The sequence below is a fragment of the Epinephelus fuscoguttatus genome, linkage group LG16 (assembly GCF_011397635.1).
Source record: "Epinephelus fuscoguttatus linkage group LG16, E.fuscoguttatus.final_Chr_v1".
NCBI lineage: Eukaryota > Metazoa > Chordata > Actinopteri > Perciformes > Serranidae > Epinephelus > Epinephelus fuscoguttatus.
The window spans coordinates 25,876,146-25,902,744 of record NC_064767.1 but is presented as its reverse complement, the minus strand read 5'-3'; the positions used below and the strand labels follow the sequence as shown (position 1 = coordinate 25,902,744).

The 26,599-nt window shown below is 41.5% G+C and overlaps 1 protein-coding gene across 4 annotated transcripts in view; it reads right to left on the bottom strand.

Annotated features, from left to right (window-relative positions):
• pde10a (phosphodiesterase 10A) overlaps window positions 1-26,599 on the bottom strand; it is a 77,242-nt gene that overhangs the window by 26,324 nt on the left and 24,319 nt on the right. For 2 of the 4 annotated variants that reach the window (XM_049600341.1, XM_049600342.1), the window contains exons 1-2: window positions 23,560-23,925; window positions 9,848-9,979 (exon numbers count right to left, since the gene is read on the bottom strand). In XM_049600341.1, the coding sequence (XP_049456298.1) occupies window positions 9,848-9,979; window positions 23,560-23,623 (196 nt within the window). In that variant the 5' untranslated portion in view covers window positions 23,624-23,925. Of the gene's footprint in view, window positions 1-9,847; window positions 9,980-23,559; window positions 23,926-26,599 lie in introns of those variants that run through there. The other 2 variants (XM_049600338.1, XM_049600339.1) reach the window with 1 other exon arrangement.

Here is a 26,599-nt window from a genome sequence, read left to right as displayed (position 1 = left end):
AATGCACCTGTTTCTGGGAACCACAGAGATGCAAAAGCAAGTGTACTTTAAATCTGGTGTGCTGAACCAGTGGACCAGCTCTGGCAGTTTCTTTAAAGTAAGCATGCCGAGCCGGGCACACATTCAGCAGGTGCACATTCAGCATGGCTATCATATTCTTGGTTTTCATAGAAACCAAAAAAAATGTCTTGAATATACCGTGCTGTATGTTAGGCTATGCTCTTGTTTCTTGCTGAAGAAAAGTGGGGGAGAAAATGTGTGGACTGTGCCGTTTCAGACATCCAGCACCTTTAACATAAAACAGACTCCAAACATATAATAAAACCGACAATTTGCCTGTCCAGTTTTGCAACAATAACATCTTTGTTTCATCAGGTGTGTGTCTGGGGATTTACCCTAATGATACAGCTTCCCCTGGGGCCGAGAGGAAAGGTACATGTACAGGTGTGTGTATACGTCTGTGTGTTTTATCACCATACAATGTGGTCAGCCATCAGCGCAGGGACAGAGACCAGAAGCCTGTTCGAATGCCATCCCATATTTTCAGGGACCTGCTGCTGCTTTTAGTAAACACAGGGGGAAGAGGGCTGACATGTTCTTAGAAAATATACTACCAGCTCACTAAGCAGGGAACACTAAACAAAACTGTCTAGCAACTCCTGAAAGCGGCAGAGGCTGAACAGACCTCCTGTGGTAACGTCATTGTTCCATTCAAACTTTTCCCGAAGCACCGGGATGTCCAGGCGACATGTATCAGTGGTGCTACTCTACCTTATAAACTAATGCTTTGTGAGTACGGCTACTTTGAAGGTTTTGTTTATAAGGTCAACTCGTACTGTGCCGTATGTCCCAATTCTGTTTATTGTCTACAGTCCTGCATAAAATCTTAGGAATAACAACTTTAACGGATTGTGGCTGTATGGTTATTGTTGTTAATCACAAATCATGATTTAATGTTTGTTATGTTTAGAATTTCACAGAGAGTCCTGTTGTGGCACATCAGCTCTTCTCAAATAATTTGCACATATTGATTTCATGTTATGTAATGAAAGCTTGTGCGTCAGTGTGGGACATTTGTGCCGCAGACAAAAAACAAACAAAACAAACCCACCCCCATTAGCTGATGCGGATTTCTGTCAGGGTGCAGCCAATAAAATCATCAGATACACATCAGAGTCTGCAACAAGGGGTCATGCAGACACAGTTTATATCCAGGATAATCCAGGACAAAAAGTGCAGATTCAAACTGTCACAAAGAAAATTACTGTCTGAGAAGAATTTCAGTATATTTTGAGCATTTTTATACTATGTCATCTTTTAGTAAATTGCTTGACCAGCCATCAGTCTGACATGTTTTTACTGCAAATCACTTTGTACATCAAAATAAAATATTCCATCTTAAAAAAAAGCATACACAGACTGTACTGTAGGTCTATTGTATTTCTTAAAATTCATCTTGGGCCATAGTCTACTTATAATTTAATCCAGAGATTAGATGAAAACATCCACTGCTCCCGAAATGTTACTCACACTTGATTACTGAGGTGAGGCTGAGGCTTCCTGAGGTGTCTGCTACACTGCGGGGGGTGATGCAAGAAAAATTAGATCTACTGCTGTTAGTTTAATAAATGGTTGATAATTTGATAAAAGTTATTTAATAAATCAATTGCATAAATACCGCCCAGAAAAAAGTGGGGAAGATTTGATATCTTTTAAGGTCCCAAAGAACAAAAAAAAAAAAAAAAAAAAAAAAAACCTTGAAATTTGTACAAATAATGATTAATCGTATAATTTGTAACACAATAATGCAGCCTTGTAAAACAGTGCTTCTGGTGATTTCTGGAAACCGCAGTGGACGTCTGTCTGACTTTACACACACAGAGCCTTCAGTTCACATAAGCACAAAGGTCTCTGCTGAACTGATGAGACATGGTGAGAAATTATTTGGAGAAGCACCCAGAACATATCAGCAGCCTCGTGCCTGAGGCCTTTCATCGGGGAAAAAATCCCTCAGTCAGCTGGGTCTAACATGCACAATACATGATGGGTGCTTTATTGATCTGCCGCCACGGATACACAGCTTCCCACAGCACGGTCAGCTAGCAGTGACTCAGCGGTCAACACGTGTCGACCTAGTGGTCGTCCTGCATCAACCTACAGCAGTATTCTTTTTCTGTGACGTGCTCCCTGTTTACCTACACAGTAGTACTCCACTCTTTTTTTTTTTACTGTTTATGTTTATCTGTATGCAGGTTTCAGTTTAAACAGAGATCTTAATAAGACTTCCTGTTTTTGTAAATTTAGAACAATTATCAGCTTTCTATATCTTTAAGACAGATATTTTTTGGTATACTGATACGGAGTCACCAAAGGGTCATGGTGAGACTGAATGTGTTTTTTTCCCCTACATTCCCTTGCAATATGTTTTGCATTCTCTCACAATAAATTCATAAATTAATAATTAAACAAATAAATTTACTGCAGTGTACAAACTAACACAGCAGTGGTTGATAGTGAACTTTCTGGTAAGACATAAAAACTTTATAAATTAACATTTGTATACGTAAGTCTAAATGCAGGCTGCATGTAACGAGAGGGGTCTGACTCCTTTGGCATTAATTGTTGCACAACATTTGTTATGTCACTCTGGCAAGATAACGTTACAGATTGTCTGTCATACCAGCAGTATCAGTTGGCAGGTTGCATGTATATACATGTTAGTTCTGTGATGTATGTCCCCCAGTGTATCTTTGTTTCTGTTTGACAATGTGCACCCGAGTCAGTCATCTTGTTATCGTAACATCTGTAACCTACAGTAGCCCACACACATGCAGTGTCAGTGAATGAGCTTTGTTATTAGCTGATGTGATCTAAGAATTCACTGAAGTTTACTTTCACTAATTACATAACCATGCCCCTTACCTGGGGTGTTGTGCTGGGAGCAGCTGAGTGGAAACAGACATATGACTCTGAAAAAATGGACGATGAAAAGTATTGCAAGAGAAGGCAAAATTTGCTGGATGTCTTAAAAATGGAAACACAAACCTTTTAACTAACTGCTTAGCATATTAAAACCACATTCATTAAAAATTAATAGACAACAATATTAATTTATTTACTGATTTATTGATGCATGCACTTATTTCATCCTCTGTTTTTCATCCTCATCATTTATTGTCATGATTAAGATACTTCACGGACCAAGTGTCCTAGACCTAGCTTACAGTGGAGTATGTGAGAATGCCTATAATGACATTTAACAGTTTGGTTTCCATTGGTTTTAGCTAATTGTTGCTACCACCGGTTTTAGTGCCATGACATTACTATTATAATTATTATCATTATTTTTATTATTACTATTATTAGCACATCAGAGACCAACATGTTTGAACATGTATGAATATAGTTACGAACGACTTAGCTGTTTCTGACTGCCATCACATTCACAGATACTCACAGGCGATCAGCTCAATAAAAATTTAGCAAAACGTTTATTTAAACAGAAATGTTAGTGCATGAAACACCCTTTTGTGTTACGCAGGTGCACTTCCTTTTAATAAGGCGGGGTTCTCAAAGGGATTTTATTGGAATGGAAATATTTGTTTATATTGCCAAAGCAAATGATAAAAAAAGTGATTTACATATATACGTCACTGCTGATTGGGTACTCCTCTGACACACCCACCAAATGAGAGAAAACATACCTCACAGCCCGTTTCACATTGTTTCAAGGAAACATGTTGTTCAACCAAGAAACTGTAGCAAGATGTTGCAAAACATTTTGCGAGTGACCATGCCTCAGGTCAGGGCCTTAATATATGTGAAGTAAAACTTCACCACTTTTTCCCTGATATAGCTCTGGGTAAAAGTATTTCCTTACATAGAGAAATGTGGGCGTGGCAGTATGCTGACTGCAGATAGCTGGCATGGCCCTGTGAATTTAGAATGATTCTGATCCACAAACATAGGCACGGTGTTAAGAGCAAAATCAGCTGGTGTGCAAGTGTCATGAATCCGATGGTAATTTTGCATGTGCACATCTTTGTACACAGTATGAAGGTTTCTACGCATCTATAAGTGAATGAAGCCCACGCAGTGAGCCTTGGGGGGCTCCATACATGGGTATGGGTGTGTGCTACTTTTCTCAGTTTTATATTATTTAACAAGGAATTAACTTAAATCTCTTAAGGCTGTTTGGACAAAACAAGTCATCCTAAGTTGTGATCTCGTATCTGGAGATATAAAATGTTTTTTCCACAATTTTCTGACAGTTAATTAATAGAGTGAGTAATTGAAAAAATAATTAACAGATAAATCAACAATGAGAGTAATTGTGAGTTGAAGTCCTAGATCAGATTCTGACTTAAATATAAGAAATGACGAAATGTGTGATTACAATATGAATGAAACACAAAACGTAAAAACTGTATACAAAGGAAGGAAGGAAAGAAATGTAGCAAAATTATCGTAATAATCATAGACTTTTTAAATTTAATCATAGACCTTGCACTGCAGACTTAATCCAGCCTTCATTCACAATTTTGTTTGAGCACAGACATTTCAGCCTAACAGACATAGCATATACACAGTGTGTCTGTGTGTGTGTGTGTGTGTGTGTGTGTGTGTGTGTGTGTGTGTGTGTGTGTGTGTGTGTGCGTGCGTGTGCATGTGTGAGCGCACATTGCAAAAGGCACACGAGTAATGAGGGGCCACTGGATGGGAGCAGCAGAGGGTTGGGGATTTATTAATTACCCCATGACAGTGTGTGGTGTGAAGAAAACATTGCCAGTGGGACACTGGTCAAGAGAGGTGTGATGGTCAAATGACATCAAGTGGGGATTCTGGGAAATCCCATTTGGCTCAGTGTGTTCAGTAACAAGCTGCTATAAGAGCGATCCCCTCCGTTATACACACAACCATCTGTCTTGAAAGCCTTATCTTGATACATTTACTGTAAGAAGCGATAAAGTAATAAACAATAAGACTTAAAAAACCTAAAACAAGAAAATTGTAATTCAGTTATTATGACAGGGCACTAATATAACCAGACAACAGATTCAAAGCAGTAACAAGTGTGCAAATGTGCAGGCGTTTTCTGGAATCGCACAAAAGCTTTGAACACACACACTTGCACAAACACACTCACACACTCTTGCGTGTAAGCATACAGACAAACTGATTTTTGTAATCCAATGTAGCCCATCACATGATAAGTGAGAACGGGACTGGCTGCAGGGACTGCTTCCAGGAAGCAGTGGTTATCTCAGTGATGATCACATGATGACAGGTCCTGCTGCTGCTGCTGCCGCTGCACTCATAAAGAGTGTTGGATCAATCTGATCTCTAAAAAGTGTGACTGCAAAAATGGACATAGAAATGCATCTTTTGAATAAACCAGCTGCTTTTATCAGTACAATATAGACAGGAGAGGTGCAGCTTTTTAAAAAACCAGTGGAGAATTATGTCAAATAAATCTACAAGTCAGATTCCAGCCATTTTCCCAACACAGAGACCATTCAGGCTGTACGATGATCCAGAAATTAGACAGTGCTTGTCATTAGTGTTGATACCGTCACTAAAAGGCTTCAGAGTAACAGTGGTCAAACAGAGGAAGTGGACTTGTACAGTGATATTACTGCTGTGATGTAAAGATCAACACAAAGAGACATGTGACATAATGAGAGAGCTGTCGGGCTGATTACTGATGCTTTCACTCTGTGTCTAGTCGCCTCGTGTAGAGTAGAAGAGCCCGACTGCACAAAGTGAGTGACTGAATATTTTTCTGTACTCTCGATTAGTTATGTGGTCACACAACTTGGTTAAGACCAACTCAGGTCTGGGGTGGTCAAAGCAGAACAAATATCTGAGCGCAGTGACGTTTACAACGTTTCAAACAGGGGTTTCTATTTTCGTACGTAAATGGAGTATAAATGGGCCTTAACACACTTCTGAGGTAAGTGGTCAATGACAGGCTTAATGTGGAATTTATACTTCTGCCTTGAATGGAGCCTACACTGTAACCTACGCAGTAGCCTGACGTGCATCTCCCCTGAAATGTAACTACACGTCATGGCGGCGCAGACCTCCTGACTATTTCTGTAAGCTGAAACCATTTCCCTCAGTGGAAACACAGCTTTTATTCACTCTTATTTCACAGATAAGAAACAATAAATTGTGACGACTATATAGCCTCAACAAAAATACTATTTTAAGCCTTGTGTGTGATTTATCCTTCAGGGATTTATACTTCCGGATCTATGCTGGCTTCATATGAGCAGAGGAAATCTCTAGTTGTCGCTAGGCTAATTTATATGTATATACCATGTAAAGTGCCATCGGCTTGTGCTAATAATGTTTGCATGTATTTGTTTGGAAAATGTGTTTAGCCTATATGAATTGTTTTGTCAGTGAACCTTGTGAGTTGTAATGGAGCCAAATTATGTACCATTACCTATGTTAAATGTTGCTGTTGTCGCTAGCTGCTAGGCTAATTTATACAATGTAAAATGCCCTAGGCTTGTGCTAATAACATCAGCATGTTGTATTTGTGCGGAAAATGTGTCCAGCAAAAGACAAGTGCTTTGTCTGTGAATGCTGCGAGTTACAGTGAAGCCAATTTGTGTACTTAATGTGTGTTTTGAATCAACTAAACTTTGCAGCACTTCACTGAAACCTCTGCCGCTGACTACTGTTTTGGAGGTGTAACTGCAGAGTGACCAGACACACCACAGCACAGGTATAAGTGCTCACAATGGTGTAGGCGAAGTGTGTAGGCTACGGCGTAGGGTCTGCCGCACGTGCATAAATCTCGCTTAGGCTATATCCACAGTCTACATCCTGAGAGCTAGACTAGTTTCATAATAACCAGCAGAGTGTACAGAGACTTTTCACCAAAACAGCATTTGCTTCAACATCGAGGATCGCAAAATCAATTTACAAATTAAAGTCGGCAAAGTCATAAGCAGACTTAGATGAAAGACAGAAACAAAAAACAAATCTAACACGATTAAAATTCACAAAACAGAGGCACCCTGGTGGTTGTAATCTTGTTCTCCCTTCCCCTATTTCCAGTTATCTCTACCGCCTACTATCCAATAGATGAACGAAATGAAAACATGTAAATAAAACAAGAAAACCTTTAAAAAATCAGACATTCACTGGCAGGGATTTTGTGAGAGCAAAAGTCTAGATGCTTGTAGCAGAGCAGCATATTGCACACCCACTCTGACCTACATTAATCAGAAAGTAATGACTCTTAATGAGAACTAGAAGTATGCACTCAAACTTGGCAAATATTCTTTACAGCTAAATGTACAGCTGTTCATTTCAACAGAGCAAAAGCTGCAGTACGTGCCTGATAATGTTTCTGCATAAAAAAAAAAATGTTGTTAGAGCTAAAACTGTCCTCATCCAACAAATCGATGTGTGTGACCACTTTACTAGGAGCTTTACACCTATTAGAGGATCAGTTATACAGTTTGCATCAAAGCATTTCATTGCACTTTAGACAGTTTTTTCTACCTTCCAGGCACTCAGCCATTAGCGTGCATTTCCGGACAACATGAGAATCGACTCTGAAACTTGAAACTTGCTTGAAACATGTAATCCATCATAATGAACGTCATGTCTGCTTTTGTTTTTTGTCAAAGACATGTTGCGGCTGTGTGGTAACGCATAGCAGACTTTTCACATCAATCAGCTCTTATGGTTCTGATCGTTTTGAACTTGTTCACTGCAACAGGCTTCATAACTCAAGCCACTTCCTAGTCCATACAAATTGATTTTCCTACTGTATGAAATGCTAAAACATGCCTTGAAAAACAGCCAGCTGTCATGTTAAGTATATGTAATTTGTGTAAACAAAGTGGTTCGTTTGGTTCTTATTTATTGTAAAGTCATGGGAAAACCAGAGTTATCAATTAAGAGCTGATAAAACTTAACCTTTGCGCTGAGGGAATTTAGTGCCATGAGTCACATAGTCTCACATAACCAGACCTAACTGTGCCAGCACTGGACAAAGGTCTGGCTGAACCCATCATAACTCTGCACAAAAGGGAAAAAAACACTCTGGGTCGTTTGTATTTCTTTAAACCAATCACAATCGTCTTTGGCGCTAAGCCCAGAGTGCAGTGACGGTGGTCTTGCAAAATAGTGTCAGGAGTGAACTTGATTTGGTCAAACAGTTGCATGTTGGTAGGCGAGCCCTGGCATTGAAAAGGCTAAATCCCCGCAAAAGAAACAGCATATAGCTTGCTAGCTTGGAGACCATTGTTGTTGTTTCACGCACAGCGCTTAAACGAAGTGTGAAGATAGGTGTGGCTATAGGTGTGGTGTAAATCACAAGGTTCATCACCATATGATATTATATCCATTCTTTGACCAACAATATAAATATTTGCTGATATAACAAAGTCTGTCCTGATAACATTTCAGTTCGATTCAGTTCAAGGCCCTGCGGTCGATATGAGACGAAATCAGTAAATGTCCTTGTTGTCTTTGTCTTGGTTGCTTGCCATTATCTGCTTGGCGCTGTGCTGCTAGCACTGTTTGAATGTTAAGGAAGGAGATGTGCTTGGATGGAAATGGCGAGACTGACGTGCCATGGGAATTTCAAAATAAAGCCGTATCTTTAAGATGACGATATGTACTGATATTTATTACTTTGCGTCGATAATATTGGATCATTGACCAGTGAATAGTTATCTATCCATATCAACATTCTGGCTATGGGAGACTAGTCTCACGTAGCTACAGGATTTCCAAAATGGTAGCACACACATGCGGCATGTTACCGTCAAGGTGTCCAATGACAGGTTTATGCCCACAACCTGTTAGTTTTGTGAATCAGTGTTATTCTTTGCATCGGCCTCATCTGCTCTGACCTGAACTACATGGGTGAAATTAATTCCTACTTGGCGCCAGCAAGAATGATTCACATGAGGGCCTCTATTTTGTGCCTTACAATCTAAACACACACACACACACACACACATATATATATATATACTGCGTACAGGAAACTGTTTCAAATGCAGGCTCAGACTTGAGAGATCAACGTCTCTGCACTGCAGCAATGAAAACGACTGTCTGTAGACCTCATGTTGAAAGCAGCTCCAAAATGTGACAAATTCATCCTCCGCCAGTTTCCCCCTTCACTTCAACACACCCACACCCTGAGCCAGCGCAACCCCCCCACCACCATCACCGCCACCACCACCATCCCTACCCCTCCCTTGGGCCCCCTTCAGCCGGCTGCATGTCTCTGGAGGTCGCCTCTGACGTCAGCAGCTCGACTGGGCAGAGTGCCAGCCCTGTGGGCCCTTGATGGATGCGGTTGGTCTGAGAAACAGTCCGCTGTGTGTGGAGCGCACGGCACAGACTCAACTCAGCCCGCTCAAACACATCTAATGACCCGTAAACACCCGACAGGCCCGTTCCCTCTCCCTCTCTTCTGTCTGTCACACACACACACTGACGATTAAAGGAGACACATGTGAAGATGAGTGATTTGTACTGCAAATGGCCGGGATAATAAATACAACCCGCAGAGGCACACTCCTTAGTCTTTATAAGAAAAGATTTTACTTTTTCAGTGCAATAAAAGCAAATGTCGGACGTGGCTGCAGCCTGTATTTGTGGTTGCCTAGTTGGAAACTCATCTGGGATTATGTGAGCTAAAAAGTACAAACATTTAACCAAAGCAAAACATCACAGAAATTACAACTCAATATCCTGGAATCCGCTGATCCAATCATTATGTCAGAGTGATCCACAGAGCTGCAGCATGTGTGTGTGTGTTTCCATGTTTGTCGCTGTGAGTGTGTGTGGGTGGGGGGAGTGGGTATACCTGCAGGCCTGCTGCTGGTCTTCCTCTTCAGCCATCTGTCCAACGTCTCTGCGCTCACACTCTCCAACACAAAGTCGTCCAGCATCTGCGGGTGCAGCGAGAGGTAGGCCTTCACTTTCTCATCTGTCAAGCCTGAGGAGCACAGAAGCAAAACGTCTTTTAGCTGACGCACTACACAGCTTTATTTATGACTAAGCAAAGTGTAAAACTAGAAAGTAATGCTGGGAGATGCTGCACAAAAATAATGGCAATGCTCGAGAAGTATGGAGGAGAGAATCATAAGATAGAAGAGGATGGAAATATCGTCATATGACACTCTGCCAAAGGCCCACAGTGTTCCCGACAGTCACCCAAACAAATGCACAGGCTAGAAACAGCCGAAGGTCATCTCTTTCTTTTCACTGCGAGGTGAGAGCCGCATCAACAGCACCTATGTTCCAGCTGAAGCTGTCAGATAGCCGGGCTAGCTCGCGTATGTTTACTGTAAAGCTGTGTCTCCAGGGATAGGAGCCCCCAACAGAGGCAGCAGGATAAAGGAGGACTCGATTGTGCTTAATAGGCAATTAGGTTCTTGAGAGCTCGCTAAGTGCTGCTGTTTACTGTCTTTGTTGTCAGGGAAAAAAGCCATTTGCCAGACCATCGTTGAGGGAAAGTTGTTTTTAATACACCCGCTGGCGTCTGAGAGGCCGTCATGATACACTAGGAAACCATCATGTTTAGGTCACTCACGCAAATGGAGTGTGTGTCTAAAACAAAGACTTGTAGCTGTCTAAATTCAGCCATGAGACGTCATCGTGTCATGAGACCGTGAACTCAGCGCTGACACAAACTGCAACTGAATGTAATAACTTCTAGAGAAGAAAAACAAATCCCATGGCAGTGTTAAATTTACATTTTATGGTATGGCTCACACAATCGTATCTATTATCAGATGATAGTAGAAAGCAGTCTGTTGTATTCAGACAGCCCTGTTTTTTTTTACACTTTATTTCAAGTTCTCATGAAATGTCTGGTTATCAGCAGCATCTGTGTAGACTGCCCTCAAGTATGAATCACAGGAGGACATGCAGCTGGGAGGCAGGTGTTCTGCTGTCAGACGCACAAATATACACACACGTGGCATGAAAATATTACTAAGTGGTGTCTCTCTGAAATCCTGTCTGATATGAGGATAGTAAATGGCTACTTGTGGACGACAGAACCGTACGTGGAGGGTGGCACAGTCCTGACTGCTGTGCCCGATGACAAAATAAAACCAGATGCAGGAGTTAGAAGCATCCAGTTGCAGGTAAGTGTTGCAGGTCTACAAAAAGTATTTGCATTTGAGGAATAACTTTGAATTTGAATGTAATTTTAGAATCAAAGTGCTCCTGGTAAACAGTCTGAGCGGCTACCTACAACCTTTGATCTATTCCCCCAGAACAAATAATTTGATCTGCAGTTACGATGGATCATCTGCTCTGTGTGTGTGTGTGTGTGTGTGTGTGTGTAGGGCGAGCAGGCTTGTGGTTGCAGGCAGATAAGGCAAACAGAGGTGGGGGTAAGTTTTGGGGGGGGTGGAGGACGCTGCGGTCTGATGCTGTCCAGACACGAGACAGAGATCTTCAGGAGCGGATCGCCTCACGAGACTCCTGGCCAGCTCTGACGCACATCGGCAGAATACAGCTTAATAAATCAGAGAAAGTTAAGGGGGGGTGGAAGGAGCTGCAGGGGACAGACAGACACACAGAGAGGAGTAAAATGGGAGCGCTGCAAAAGACCCTTACGACTTTGTCCTATTTGGAACACAAAGAAGGCACTGTGATGAGTGACACTACAAAAAAATGAAAAAACAAGGAGGCTGTATGAATTTATGAATACAGGTTTTGTGTCGAAAATTATTTAGCTATCATATGTGTGCACATGAACAAAAATAGTCAAATTTATCTATTTCCATGGGGCACAAACAAGCTGCAGTGGTTAGGGTTTTACACTGACCATGTAATGGCTGATAAAATGGCACTGGTAAATGTGGAGAAAAAGAGAGTTTGTGAAGCCTTACTGGCAAACAAAGAGCAAACTACGGCTCTCTATGACAGCCATTGTTTCTGACCCCTAACTCAACCCTTAACTTTTGCTCCGCTTGAATTTTGGAATTTTGAAAAGTGCAAGAATGTGGAAAGTATGAACAAATGTTTGTTTTAACTTGCATCATGAGAGCAGGGAGCTCAATGTATGTGTCAGCTAATCAGTATGAGGCCAGTATAGTTGCTGAAAGGATAAAGCTGGCCATATTTACTTTTATGTTTTTGTGAACTATCACATGAAATGACCAAAATTTACAAAGTCTTAGTCCACCTTCCAACACTTTCCAACATCCCCAACACATCTGTGACTGTTACCTCCGAGACCAATTGCTCCCATTGAAGATATAAATCTAAAAACATGCTACATACATGCTTTCATTAATTTAAAAAAATACTAGATAGTTTTCTAGAAAAGCTGGGCATTACAGCTTTTATCAAACATTATTCAAACAGGAGCACATAATGCATTTGTTGGGGACTATTTTCAGCTGCGGATTAATACATATTTGGTGCTCTAGTGATTATTTCAGGCAGGCTGGTTGGTTTTTGGTCTTTTCACTGTATTTTTTGACAAAAAGAAAAATACAGACTATCACACACATATCCCATTAAACTACGTGATGATGATTCATTAGCTGAATGCGTAAAGGGAAGACATTTAACAATGTAATACAATATCATGATGCATTAATAGAGGGCAGCGCACATGACAGGAAAGCCTTAAGGGTCGACTTCCTCTCGAGCAGAGCAAAGATGTTTGAAAATGTAAAATTAATCTCTTGGAATTATGAAAACACTTCTTTCAGTGAGTGCAGACAATTTAAAACGGTGTAATATTAAAAAAAAAATCGGTACAGATCCTGCTAAAGCAATGTCTGCATCTGCTCTAAGCATCACAGTAAGTTTGGGTCACTGATGGCAGTTAGACAAATTAAAGGGGACCTGATATGCTTTTTCTTATTTTCTGTCATATATATAGTGTTACAATTTCGGATGTTCATGTTTAACGTAGCCAAAGTTTCAAATACTGAGGTAAACGTATGTAGAAGTCCTCAGGCTTCAGACCCCTCTGAATACTCTGTTTCGGGAGTTTTCTTCTACTTTTGAGACAAGGTGACGTCAGCTTCTGACTGATTTCTTTAAGCCTCATTTCCACCGAGCAGTGCAGCATGGTACAGCTCAGTGTGGTACACTTTTTTCTGTTTCCACTGTGAAAAGTTATGGATACTACCAATGGAACCATTCCATACTGTCCCCATTTTTGGTCACCCTTCTGCTGGGGTATCTAGCACACAGATCTGGTACTTAAAGGTGGAGCTGTGATCACTGCAGTCCATTGACTGGTCAATAGTGGACGGTCACTCTGCTCAGGGCTGAGTTGTGGCTGGTTTTGATGCTCATGTAACCACACTTCATACCATGGAGAGTTTTATTGGTAAACTAGAACTATAAAATGAAAAGATGTTTTGTTTAATAATTGAATTCACTGGGCCGACTGCTGGCAACTTTTAAGGTGGAACGTTTACTTGTTATGTTACTCAATGCATGAGTTGACGGCATGAATCAATCAGCACACCTTAAATTTCACTGTGACAACTTTGACCATTACTTTAGTTTTTACATGACATACACTTTTAGTAATGAGTGGATTTTCAAGCTTTTACATATTCATTTCTACCGGATTATGTGAACTGCATATATTCTAATCCTCACTTGGAGAAAAAAAAAAAAGCGTGGCGGAGCATTGCTCCTGTGGGCTATGGCAACACCAAACCCCTGAGCTTGCCTGAGAAGGACAGATTGTACAAACCTGCTATTTTTAAATATCCCATGGAGAAAGACTCTAACTGCAGCCTGTTCTATTTTGTTCAGAAAAATGTTAGTATGCAACCTCGCGCTGTGGATGATGAACAAGACACAGACTTCCATTTGTGTCACCGGTAATGAGGAAATACAGTGAGTGCTGGATGAAGCAGTGAGTGATAACATATGGTCATCTGCTCCAGGCTCGCTTTTGCAAGTGTTTATATTACGTAGCCTACACTGCTAAATGTAGCTACATGCTAACGTCAGGGAACATGTGAGTTTGGTTTAGAAGCTTTTATTGGTGATTTCTCAAGGTAGAAAGTGCTACAATACTCCGTTACAGTCATTACCCCAGATCAGACATACTGAGAGTGCAGATATGGAAGACCTGGAAATGCTGACCAATCACAGCAGACTGGGCTTTTTTTGGGAGGGGGTTTAAAGAGACAAGCGCTAAAACTGAGCGTCTCAGACAGAGGGTGTTCCAGCACAGACAGTATGAGGAAAATTAAGGTTATTTTTGACAGTAAAGCATGTGTTCTACAAGAAACCTTAAATACAAGCATGAACCTAAAACTGAGTATTTATATCAGTCTGAAAAACAAATCAGTGTTTATTGGAAAAGTCAAAAATGTAAATATCGTCAATCTCTATTAAAGGGCTCTGGAAAAAGAAGCCAGAGGAATGACTAGCTTGACCCAACAGCCACTATATTGCAGCACGATGGTGATTGATGGCCCTTTTTTTCTGAACATTCCTGCTACTTTCTGACGACTTTACAGACTTTCTCTCTGATTCCTCCTGAAGTTTTTCGAGCCACAGCTCAAACTAATGTGACCGCAGTGACACTCAGAGCTGTGGGATATGCGTCAGTGTCCTGGGCCTGCGACTACGACGGCTAATCAAAGGTGCAGCCAGATCTGTCCCACATGCTGTGGTCCAGAATGGTTAACCCCACTGGGAACCACATGTGCTCACTCAATCAGGATGGAGAGACAGAGACTGCTGTGGTAGAAGCAAACGCTCGGTCACTGGTTTGACCAGAGTTTATTTCTTTTACCTCAGTAAAATTTTCCTTCCCACCGGGGCCAACACTGCTGAGGACAATGGCGTCATCAAGATAAGATAAATTTCAGTTTTGTCTTCCCATGTTTACAACATTAAATTGTCTGTACACTGTATTGTCTGTAGGCTGTGCAAAGACTGCGGCAGGGAGTTATTTCCATTTACTTATGGTTATGGTTATGGTTACGCTCAAACGGCAGTGGAGGAGGTATTCAGATCCTGTACTTGGGTAAAAGTATCGGCACCTTAACATAAAAATACTAAAGTCGTATCAAAAGTAAAAGTGCCTGCTGTGATTTATTATATATGGCAATGTTGGATTGGTACTTCTGATGCACTGATGGATAAGTATCATTTTACTGTTGCTGCTGGTGGAGTTGGAGCTTGTTTATCTTATTTATACACAGTAGTTAAGGCCAGTGGTTCCAAACCTGGGGGTCAGGCTTCCTCTAAAGGTCGCAAGTTTAGTCTGGGAGGTAGTGAGATGATTAATTAGGTGTTTGCTTTACAAATTTTGTGCTCATACTTTTCACTTATATTTGCTGTTTTTATGAAATAATGGGCCTCCAAATGTTATTCAAATGAAACCAATCTGTCCTGCACTGTTGGCACAGGTTGGCCCCCTCCAGCTATTTTTCAGCCAATTCAGCAGACTCAGCATCAAAAACGGCAGAGCCTATTGGTGAAATAAATCACTCTGATTGGTAGTTCAGCTCAGTACTGAAGAAGAAGGAGGTATGAGAAAAGCAAACAACATAAGTGAAAAACAAACTATTTATATTAGATAAGATTATGTTTTTAGCCATTGACCTCTTTAGCAGAAAAAATGGTTCGTAATTGTTTGGGTTAATGTTCTCCAGTGCACAGTAAATATCTTTTGCTCCTTTAACACTGGGTTGTGTTGTTAATGTGCTAACTTGCTAACTAGCATCTTGAATCCATCCTGTTGGTTGTCCAGTTTCCCTTTTTTGGATGACGAATACAGACTACTGCTGCCTGCTGATATGGACAGTTATTTCCTCTCATGCAGGCGCAGAACATACATGCTAGTTGGACGTCAGCTGCAGTCATTGCAGTGTGTTCAGGTTCAACTTTGTGGCCAAGAAACAGACGATGTGAGGCGACGCAACAGTCAGCCGTCATTGCCATTCGGTCTTTGATGTCATGAGCCAAAAAGTAAAAATAAATACTACTAATAATAACAAGTAAAATCTTTATTTGCTGTCAGATAAATGTAGTGGAGTAAAAAGTACAATATTTCCCTTTAAAATGTAATAGCAGTATAGCATAAAATATAAACACCTTAAATTGTACTTAAATACAGCACTTGAGGAAATTTGCTTCCCTCCTCTGCGCTTAAATGAGATTGAGTCAAAATAAAGACGCTCATTCACACAAATGTATAGACGGGAAGCAGTTTGTTGTGCAGCATGTTTGCGAGTGGCTGAAGCCCAGTTGGCAGAGATTTTAGTGCCTGACTCAGACTTGGGCTTCCTGTGTAAAACTGAAGCCTGAGTTCATGTTCAGTGAGGTATTGTTGCATAACACTTATCTTGACTACAGCACACCACACCCTGGGACTGGGAAGGGAAGGCCAAACCAGTTACAGTCTGTCTGGATGTCTGCGCTCTCACATCCAAGTTTTTGTATGAGCACACTCCTGTGTGACGGGGAATGCGTTTACAGACAGCTTGCGCATCTATACTGTGTCTGCATTAGTTTGTGGTGTTAATATGGAATCTCAGGCATCAGGCATGGTCTGATTTTATACAGAAAAGTAAGAGCTTGTGAAATGCTGTAAGTATTTCACACCATCATAAAAGATGCTTTAAATAAATATTCTTTCATGCTTTGTATTAGTATAGCAACTTAAACAAGCATCAGCAGTGAAACCTCAGCTGTCCATCAGCTGTGTGAGCTGTCATATATGAGTCAAAAGTCATAATAAGCAACATTTATCAATGACACATAAGAGGGAAAGCCCCTGAGTATTTCTTTTATAGGAAGCTCCTTCAGAGAATAGGAAAAGAACCCCCTGTGAAGAAAGGGCCTCGGTTCTCTCTCTGTATCCTCAAGTCTGTCCGTATTCTCCAATTTACATTTCATTTGATTCAAGCCTCCACCACCTCTCTTTGTCTCTGCTTTGATGCAACGCCCACTATGTCATCACTTCAATCTTCATCTGAGAGCTGAGGAACAGAGATGGTGATTGCACAGGACATCTTCAACTGCTGATCAACTCCCTCTTTTATTTCTTTTTAACTTGATTTTATTTTAAACTATGAATTTCTCAACATAATTGTCTGTGATGAGAGACAACTCATCCACATATTATGAGGTATGCTTTGTAAACCCTACAAGAACTTTGCTGTAGGTAAAAGCATGATTTTTATCATCCCTTAACCTGATTTTTTTTTATTCTCTGGATAATTATTTAGTGTGTAAAATGGCAGAAAATGGACGAAGATTTTCAGCCTCCGGTGTTTGAACTTCTCACTTGGGCCGCTTTCACCTTGTGTTGATGGTGTCATTTGGAGCCAGTCTGCACAGTAGTTATCTCCAAATCCCCAAAAATCCCCCAAATCCTTTTTTTTTTATCACTGTGACCGCGCAATGTTGCAAACAGAAATTCTGAAAATGCTATAGTGACACAACCCATCATGTGCATCAATAACATGAAGGCCAGGTGGGTCAGGCTGTGGCATATGTGCCTATTTCCCGTGTTTCCTCCTTCTCCTATCATGACCGATATGATCGAGGGAAACAATGGCAATAATCTGTATTGTGAACCATACTGGTGTCAGGTTACAGACCTCTGCTAGCAAATAAAATTCAACCTGCCTTGGAACTTTCAAACAAATCTGTGCTGACAATTGTCAATAGCCAGAATGATCCGCAGGGTGGTTTTACTTTCTATTTTACATGTACATGGGTATCAAGTTCCCACCTATACAATTATCTGACCAATCAAGAGCAGCCACAATGGATCGGGAGCACACAGCTGTCGATCACAACATCAATCCCCATTTTTACATCATCAAATAATTATTATAATAATTATACAGTCTATGTTGTACACCAGGACACCGTGACATCACTGTTGGGTGTGGTTACAGGTGCAATTCTCTCGAAGACGCCCAGCATTGATGCTGGGTGTGGTCAGCCTGGTGCTGAGTTACTCTTTAAACAATTATGGGAATGGATGATCAAAATGAATTGTCTGCTGTCATCAGAGCCTAAAATGACTGCACTTAGCAGCAGCTCAGAAAATTTATGTTGCAATTATATAATAAAATTTTCTTCATAGCTAAAAAAGTATGATTGGTTATAAAAATCCTAACAATCATAATACATCCCATAAATAAAATGGTTTACGGCTATAAATGGTTTGGCAGGTGAAGCTTGTTGGGTGTTACTTCATTTGACCTGAGCTGTTATTTGGGTTACCAGTGTTTCATGCAGAAAAGGGATATAATCTGATACATTTGCAAAATTTGGGTAACTTTATTTTCTTGCTGAAATACTGCAAGAAGTGCGATGCAAGGTTGCAAATTCCTGGAGGGACTAGAAAGCATCACTTTAACTGAAACAATAAACTCACATATGCAGATAAAGGAACATTTCAGGAGCTGCTAAAAACAGCAGACAGCTCCACCCTATCGCCATCACTCATCTCTCTCTCCCATGAAGCAGTCAGCTTTCTGTGGGACAGTGCCTGCACAGAAGTGAACGTGTGTCTTCAGCGCTCCTGTCAAATGAAGTCGGGCGGCAATGTCAACAGCAAAGGCCGACCCCGGCGGTGCTGATGTTTAGCAAGATGTTCCTCCTCTGCAGCACATAGATGAAAAATGCACATGAGAGAAAAAGGGAAAAGACCACTTCTCTTGAAGCGCACTCCTTCTGGCAGAGAGTCAAGGGCAAGCTGCCAAGGTACTACTTTTCACTTTCCTGACATGAGGCTGAGGCAGGAAAGGGGAGGGAGGGGAGGGGAGGTGCGTGCGTCAGCAGGTCCGCCTGGGACTCCCTTGCCAGGAGGTGGGAAGAGCATGTGGTTCTTATCTTATCTCTGGGAGGGCTGGAGCACAGCGTCCAACACTGACATTCAGTGTGCAGCAAGGAGGAAAAAAAAGAGAGAACACCAAAGATGAAAACGCTCTGACTCCTCTCCCCACTGCTCACCTCATTTATTCATCGAGCCTGTGCCGGTGAACCTGGGTATGTGTGTGTGTGTGTGTGTGTGTGTGTGTGTGTGTGTATGCAGGTGAACACACACTCCCCACATTCCACAGCAGCCAAGGGTGAGGTGACTGGTGCGGCTAAATCAATAGTCAGTCGGTGAAAAGGTGTCAAATTAAGAAAACGCTGTTTCACCCTGGACTTTAACTGCAGTTCGATGACTTCAGGAGATACGCCCCCACATGGTGAAAACAAACACCGCTGCACAAACATGCAAGCTCACACCTCACACTCGAGAGAGCGAGACGGGGAGATTTCCATGGAAATGTAATTTGCATTATTTCCACTTCCATGGTCCAGGTCATTAGACGTAAAGGGTAAGGGCTATAAATGGCAAACTGAGATGTAGATAAGGCTTGTCCCTTGATCCGCAGCCTAATAGTTGGTCACAGGCAAGCAGTGCACTCTAACAGCAGTTAAAGACGCACAGCAGGTCAACCTTCACCTTCAAGTTATCAGCTCAGAACTTTCTTGTGCTTTCCCGAGCGACAGTCAGAGTTGGTAGAGCGCACAGCCTACAACAGGTCGGGCTTTTCCATCTGCACTTTTGGTCACGCTGAGTCAAACCATGTCGCACTGATTTGTGATTCCATCACCAGTTTAAATGCCCTAAGTCATGTCACTATGCACCCGAGATTGACCATCTTTGGAGTTGGGCCTCTAAGCGGGTTGCAGTGATGTTTGTCATCATTATTCAGTGTCAACATTTGGTGACGACTCAGTGACATGTTTAAATAAAATGCATCATGAATAAAGAAACTATCAGAAGACTGATGCATATTTTGTAAATAGTTGGCTATTGATGGAGAAAAAACAATTTCATTCACTGTGCTGCTCAAAGACTACCAGCAGCTACCGGCAACTTTTAAAGAACGGTTTCTTTTGTGTTACTTAATGCATGAATTGATGTCGTGAATCAGACAACACACCTGAAATGTCAACATGGCAACTCTGACCATTTCATTTGTTTTTATTGTCTCTCTTGCATAACATACATGCTTTAGTTTATTTTCAGCGGGATCATGTGAATGGCTAATATCTGACTGCCTCACTTTGAGAAAAAAACAGTCCAGTTGCCAGAACAAATTGTAATATATCTCTCCAAATGTTCAAAGGTATCATATCAACATTTCTAAAGTGACGTACTATATGAGCTGACTTTGTCATCGGGAAGTGAAGAGGATGGTGGATGGCGTGTCAGCGACATGTCTGCAGATCACTGCAACCCAGTTCTAGACCAACAAACAACAAAACCAGCTGTGATTTAGTGGTTCCCAGTCACAGCTGTGTTTCCAGCATCTGTGCACCAAACGACCCATTGCTGTTTTTCCAGCAAGGATAGTGCCATGAAAAGTGGTTGTTTTCTTCCAAGACTTCACTGTGTTTCTTGTTGGGATAGTGGCATGAAAAGAGACATCACTGCTTTCAAGCGGGAATTATACCACCAATTCTGGGTACTTCGAGCTACAACATTCCTTACCATAACTGATTTTTGGTGCCTTAATGTAACCACCCGTTAACCACAGGGTTGTTAAAACGTGAAGCTTCAATGTGTCTTCTACATAATAACTTGCAAATGTAACGTATCTGTGGTTTGCAGAACCCAAAATGCCAATATTTTTTCTGGTAAATGGGTTGAAAAAGAAGTGCTGAAGGGTTGTTGCGATGTGCTGAGCATCCAACAAATGTTCGTGCAAACACCAGCAGCACAAGACAGAAAAATGTTCTTTTGGTTCACAAGCACAAAAGCGCCATCATTTAGAGACGCATTTTCAAGCAGGTAGCCCTATCGTATGGAGATGCTGTTCCCTGCCGTGCAGGGCTGATGACAAATCAAGTCAAGCCAAGTCAGTACATGAGTATGGAAAAGGGCTAAGGGAGCCTTAACAGTAAATCTGGATTTGCAGCCTTTGAGTTAACATCTCACCCCAACTGGTGGTTTGATGTAGCGCTGCCTCTGCCCCCCCCCCCCAGAGCTACATCAGTGATCAGGGGTCATGTTCCCCACTCCACATCTGGACTGATGCTGAACTCTGCAGCCGCTCTGCAGAGAGGCCAATGGGGACCCGGTAATGAGAACCACAGATCTGTGCGTCTTCTCCAGCGCCCTGTTCCTTTATGAGCCTTGACACGAGGACAAGTTGTAAAGAAATCTACACGCATGTGGCCTTTTCCCATCCCCTCAGATACCAACCCACGACAAGCTGACGAGGGGTCAACGGACGCCTTGAGGAGAATGTCATCTGTTTCACCGCTCAGACCGTGCACTGTGCCCTGGCACTGATCCAGTCCTGCACAGATCTTGATATGAAAAATGGGTTCAAACTGCATGACAAGCTAATTTTCTTTGGCTTGAATTTCCAGAGAGTTTGAATAAACAGTGAAGACAAATCACAAAGAGAGACTATTTGGCATGTGCTCAGCCCGGCCTGGAATGATTTAGCCATTCAAATTTCAATCAAGCTTTAATTTTCATATTAAATCATATCAAGCACTAGATGTATGTATATATTCAGTGCCTACGCTGAGAGGAGTCCTCACTCTCTGTGAGAGAGAAGGCATGTGGTGGGGCAGGAAATGTCCAGCGTGAGCACTTCCTGCCTGACAATGCAGCCTTCTTCACTGAGTTAAGCAATTCGTCGACAACCAATTGGGTTTGAAAATGCCTGAGAGATCACATTATGGCTGACCCAGACTGACCTCTGATACTGACCAGAAGTATCCACAAACAACAAACACAAACACGCATATAGATTTTCCAGCAACGTGAGGCTACAAACAGCTATTTATAAAATCTCACAGCTTGGAATTACACAAGCAACCGGAAAGTGAATGAGCCAGCACGCTGTCTTTACAAACTGTTGGACGGTCCAGCAACCAGTCCCATTTGAGGAGGGACAGGCGATGATAGGAGGATAAACATGAGAGCAGTTGCCAGATTAAAAAATAGCACTAGTGTGTGTTGGGCACATTTAACATCAGCTATCACGTCTTGTAAAAAGCAGCCCATGTAAACAAGAAAAAGTCTTGGATAAAGTATAATCACATTATTCCCTGATCCCAAACCGCTCGCAGGGAAACATGCAGTGAGAAGGCAAACGTGTGTCAAATTAATCCTACATTTAACCCAGATTAATTGACAGCTGTACAGTAAAACATTACAGCATGAATGTGAGCTATGATACACACACACAATGAGGATTATATCAAAAGTGGAAGCAGGCGGTCAATGATTAACTTTTTCTCTGCTCAACTTATTTGTAAATGACTTGTGTACAGTAATAAAAAAATATCATAAGATGGTTAATTATTCATTTAGACGCAGTTGTTTTGTACATTCAAAAATCAAGGAAGCTTTGTGAAACCTCAAATTCTTGTCCTTTTTTGGTCAGTGTGAGGGCGGGATACCTACATACTGTACCTCAATAATGCATTCCATGACTGCAGTTTACTGCTATGTGTGTATTTTGGCATCCGTCAGTATCCCAGGCCCCAAACTGCTAACTTGTTATTACAGGGTTGCCACTAAAGGTCACTTGAGGTGCCACTTAAACAACTGGAGCCACTGACGGAGTTATTCATGTGGCACACAGACAGTGTAAGTGACAATCACAGACGTGATGAATTACAGTAAATTCAAAAGCAGAAGTTCCCACAGATAGAAAGACAAAATATGCAATAATTAAGGAGTGTAAAATCACCACTGTGTGTCACAGATATGCTGAGGAAATATAGTTCACTAAAGATATTTTCATGCTGTCTCCAATGTCTCTCTCTATATATATTAAATTAATTTTCATTAAAAATTATACAAAATTGTGGAGGATACCTCTGATTATTATAAAATAAATAAAAATAACATTAAAAAAATTACATAAAAGCCATAATGAATTTTAATAGGGCACATTTACTATTTTATTTTTATTTTATTTCTATTATTTATCGCAGCTATGTGATAATAAATCTTATAATATGAATGTTATATAAATATTTTAAGCTTTAGGAGTACTGCAATAAATTTGGAAAAATGTGTTCGTAAAATAATATTTTTTCTATAATAATATTAAGGCTGAAGTCACATTTCTAAAGGAGTATTTTTTTAATTTTATTATCCTTAAAGAGTAAACACTTTCTGTTCTCCCTTCGCTTCGCTTCTTGATGCCATGTCTTATTGCAGCACTGCTGAGTGTCCCCTCCATGACAGACCGGGCCAGCTCACACCAGAGATGGCATTCATAAACCCGCTCTATATTTTATTTTTTAAAAAAAAGGACTGTCGAGACACACTGTACATTGTCCTAACTGTAGTCTTGTCTGTTCCCCCCCCCCCCCAGTGAAGTCCCCACCCATCTAGATCAGCTATCAATCTGCCATTCATAAAGTTGAGTAGACACATGGGTAAATAACGCACGCCTGCAGGACCGAAAACTGTCAATGTTCTCAGCCTGTTAAGGCACATTAAAGCTTTCCATATTTTTGCGTAAATATCAGTTTGTGTTCTAGTTTCAGTCTCTAACAGAGCTGGCCAAAAATACCTACTTGCACCCAGGAAACAGTCCGTTAACCTTCTGAAACAGCTTGTTGAAGACGGACCATCTTCCATGTCGGATTGTGAGCGCAAAAGGAGAGAGGAGCCACGGAGAAAAGTGCGCCTCTGCAGCTGCAACTTGGTGCGTCTCGGGCAAAAAAAGAAACCCAAAACTATTCCAGTACGCGTTGAGGTGATGGTTGTCCTCGATGCTTCAGGCTGTGCACGGTTTAGGAAGGGCAAGAAGAGCAGTGTGCTGCCCCCCGCCCCCTCCACCAGCGCTATGACCCAGCACCGCTGGCCGAGGTGTAGCTACAGTCGGCCCGCCTCCTCGGCGTGGTGGCTCCGCTGTGGATGTGCAGCAGCAGACTGGGGGAGCGGAGACGACGACGCATAGACACAGACACACACACACACGCGCACACACACACACACGCGCGGGGAGAGAGAGAGAAAGACAGGAGCGCGCCAGGGTCAAGTCAGCTACAAATATATAGCACCACTTCCGGTTTAGTTTTCAGAATAAAAGCCCAATTGCTGCATTATTGTGTGGTTCTGCTTTGTGGGGAATACTGCAATGAACATAATATCATGTCATAGGTTTAAGTAGGTTAAACATTATTTTTGGGAATTTCCTTTAAGCAGACGCGCAGTCTTGATGTCTATGGCTAAATTGGCCTCTATGCACACTGTTAATGTGAGATAAACATCCACAAAGACACCAAACACCATGGCAGAGCGCATAGCATCTTATGAAAAATCACGGATTATCAGTATTTCCAAAAATTACATTCATCCATTAACCCTTTTTTCTACACACAACACATTTATTTTCATTTGAAGGGTAAATCGTCCTTGCTTCCGGTGTTTTGGCGCATTTGACGCGTCTGGGATGCGCACTCTTGACGCTGCTGAACTGCTGTTCCTGTTCCTGAATTTGGCTGCGTAAAAGGGGCCGAGCCATATGCCCCAGCGCTCTCTAGAGACACGCTGCTGTTTCCTGATCCACGGCTCAGTGGTCAATGAGGAGACGGCGACAGCCTTCACATAATACAGCATGGCGGGACAAATTAATGGAGCGTCAACTTTCGCATGCAATGACTGATTAAAAAAAAGGTCCAGCGCGTCGTTTTAAGCATCTTGCCGTCGTTTAGTGCCATTTAACAAGGCACCAATTCCTGCCAGGTGTCGGCCCATGACCTCTGACCTCCTCAGCAAAGAGAGAGTAAAAACTGAGCTCAATCTGTATGGTGTGTTTGGGTACTACCAAACCAAATTTTATGAATGGCTTGTGTCCAACATGCATCTTCATTCAGATCAACTCTTCCACAGCCAGACAGAAACAGACCTGTCTGGTAAAAGCAAATGTTAAACATATGAACCCAGTTTTATTATGGTGCAGAAAAGCATATTTACTGTACAGAAACACAAACAATGTGTGTGTGTGTGTGTGTGTGTGTGTGTGTGTGTGTGAGAGAGAGAGAGAGTGAGTGAGCAGGGACAATACAGAGACGAAGATACAATAGTCTGAAGTGTGTCTTATCTATGTTCAGATTTTACATAATGTTCTTTTTGTCTGAAGTAAATAAGATTTGTCTTTCCGCCTTTTTCCGGATCACTGTTGATATTTCAGCCCCTGACTTCAAATATCTGCAGAGACTTGCATTTACCGAAGGAATGTATTCAATTGATTTATTTCAGCAGGCTAACTCAGTCGTACATTTACATAAATTATAATTGTAAATATCGCCTTGAATTGGCACGATAAAATAAATCAATGTGGTCCACTCCTTCAGCAAAAGCCCAACTCTGCAAATTACTGCAAAAGCTGAACATCTACAGTGTAACTGGAATATTTAGAGTTATAATCCTATACTAATAATATCCAGTCCCATAGTGATAATGATAAAAAAATAATCTAATTAACCTCAAATTCAGGTCAACCAGATAAACATTTTACATCCTGCACTGACTGGAGACGATCTGGAGGAAAATAAAAATACAATGGGAGCTAAATACACAGATGCACAATCATAAGAAGGTTGAATTTGGTTCAGATTACTCAAAGTGTTAGTCAGAGGATTTCCTGTATCACTCCGAGCTTTCTCTGACGTCTATATGGCCTTACTTAGTTCCTGTTAACTGTACAGTTCTTGCCTTAAAGCCAGCCAAGGAATGCATCACCACCGATGTTTATATTCCCACTAATAATATCCATGCAGCAAAGAGACACATAATTCATTTACAGGATGTTGCAAAACAATCCTGACACTGAGCTAATTCTGTGCCATAGGATGCAAAAAACTATAAACAGCACACAGAAAGATCTCACATCAGATTAAATGCACAAAATGCCAACAAGTTTCAACATGCGTGCAAATAATTCCTGTTTAAATATTTTTCTCTCTGTGCGAGTAGTTCAAGTGAGGCTCCTGCATCAAGTTCCAAATGAAGTGAGCTCCCTATCTCTGCAACCTTTGTAGATGTGTGTTCGTGTTATCAGCGCTCGCAGTGCACCTCAACAGCTCTGAGTCGGCAACATGATACAGCATACAGTGTGCCAGACTCCCTCACGGCCGCAGCATTACATACTGATCATATCGGGGGAGAGAGAGAGAGAGAGAGAGAGAGGTGTGGGAGCTGTGGTGGGTTGCGTCAGCATGTGCGCTATCAATCCCTGGCATTCCTACACTCTCGAGCAGCTGGTCCATTCAGAGGTCACGTATAACATAATGGATTCTCCCTGACACACTCTGTCGCTTTCCCTCCATTTCCAGCCAGATGAGAAAAGCCCTTAAATGAGGAATGCATCTTATGGTGACACATCGGTTTATCTCACATGTACGATGCTGCCTTTTGATTAGATGTAGTGGTACTGTGATAAAGCATGAACCTGTTCTTTTACAATACTTATCTAATAATATGTTATGAAGCTCAGGAATGTAGGAGGTTAAATGCAGAAGGGAAAGCCAAATAAATGCAGCCATTTAGGTGAAATAAAACTACACATTGTCATCATTTTATTTGAGGATAGATACACATGCTTTAGAT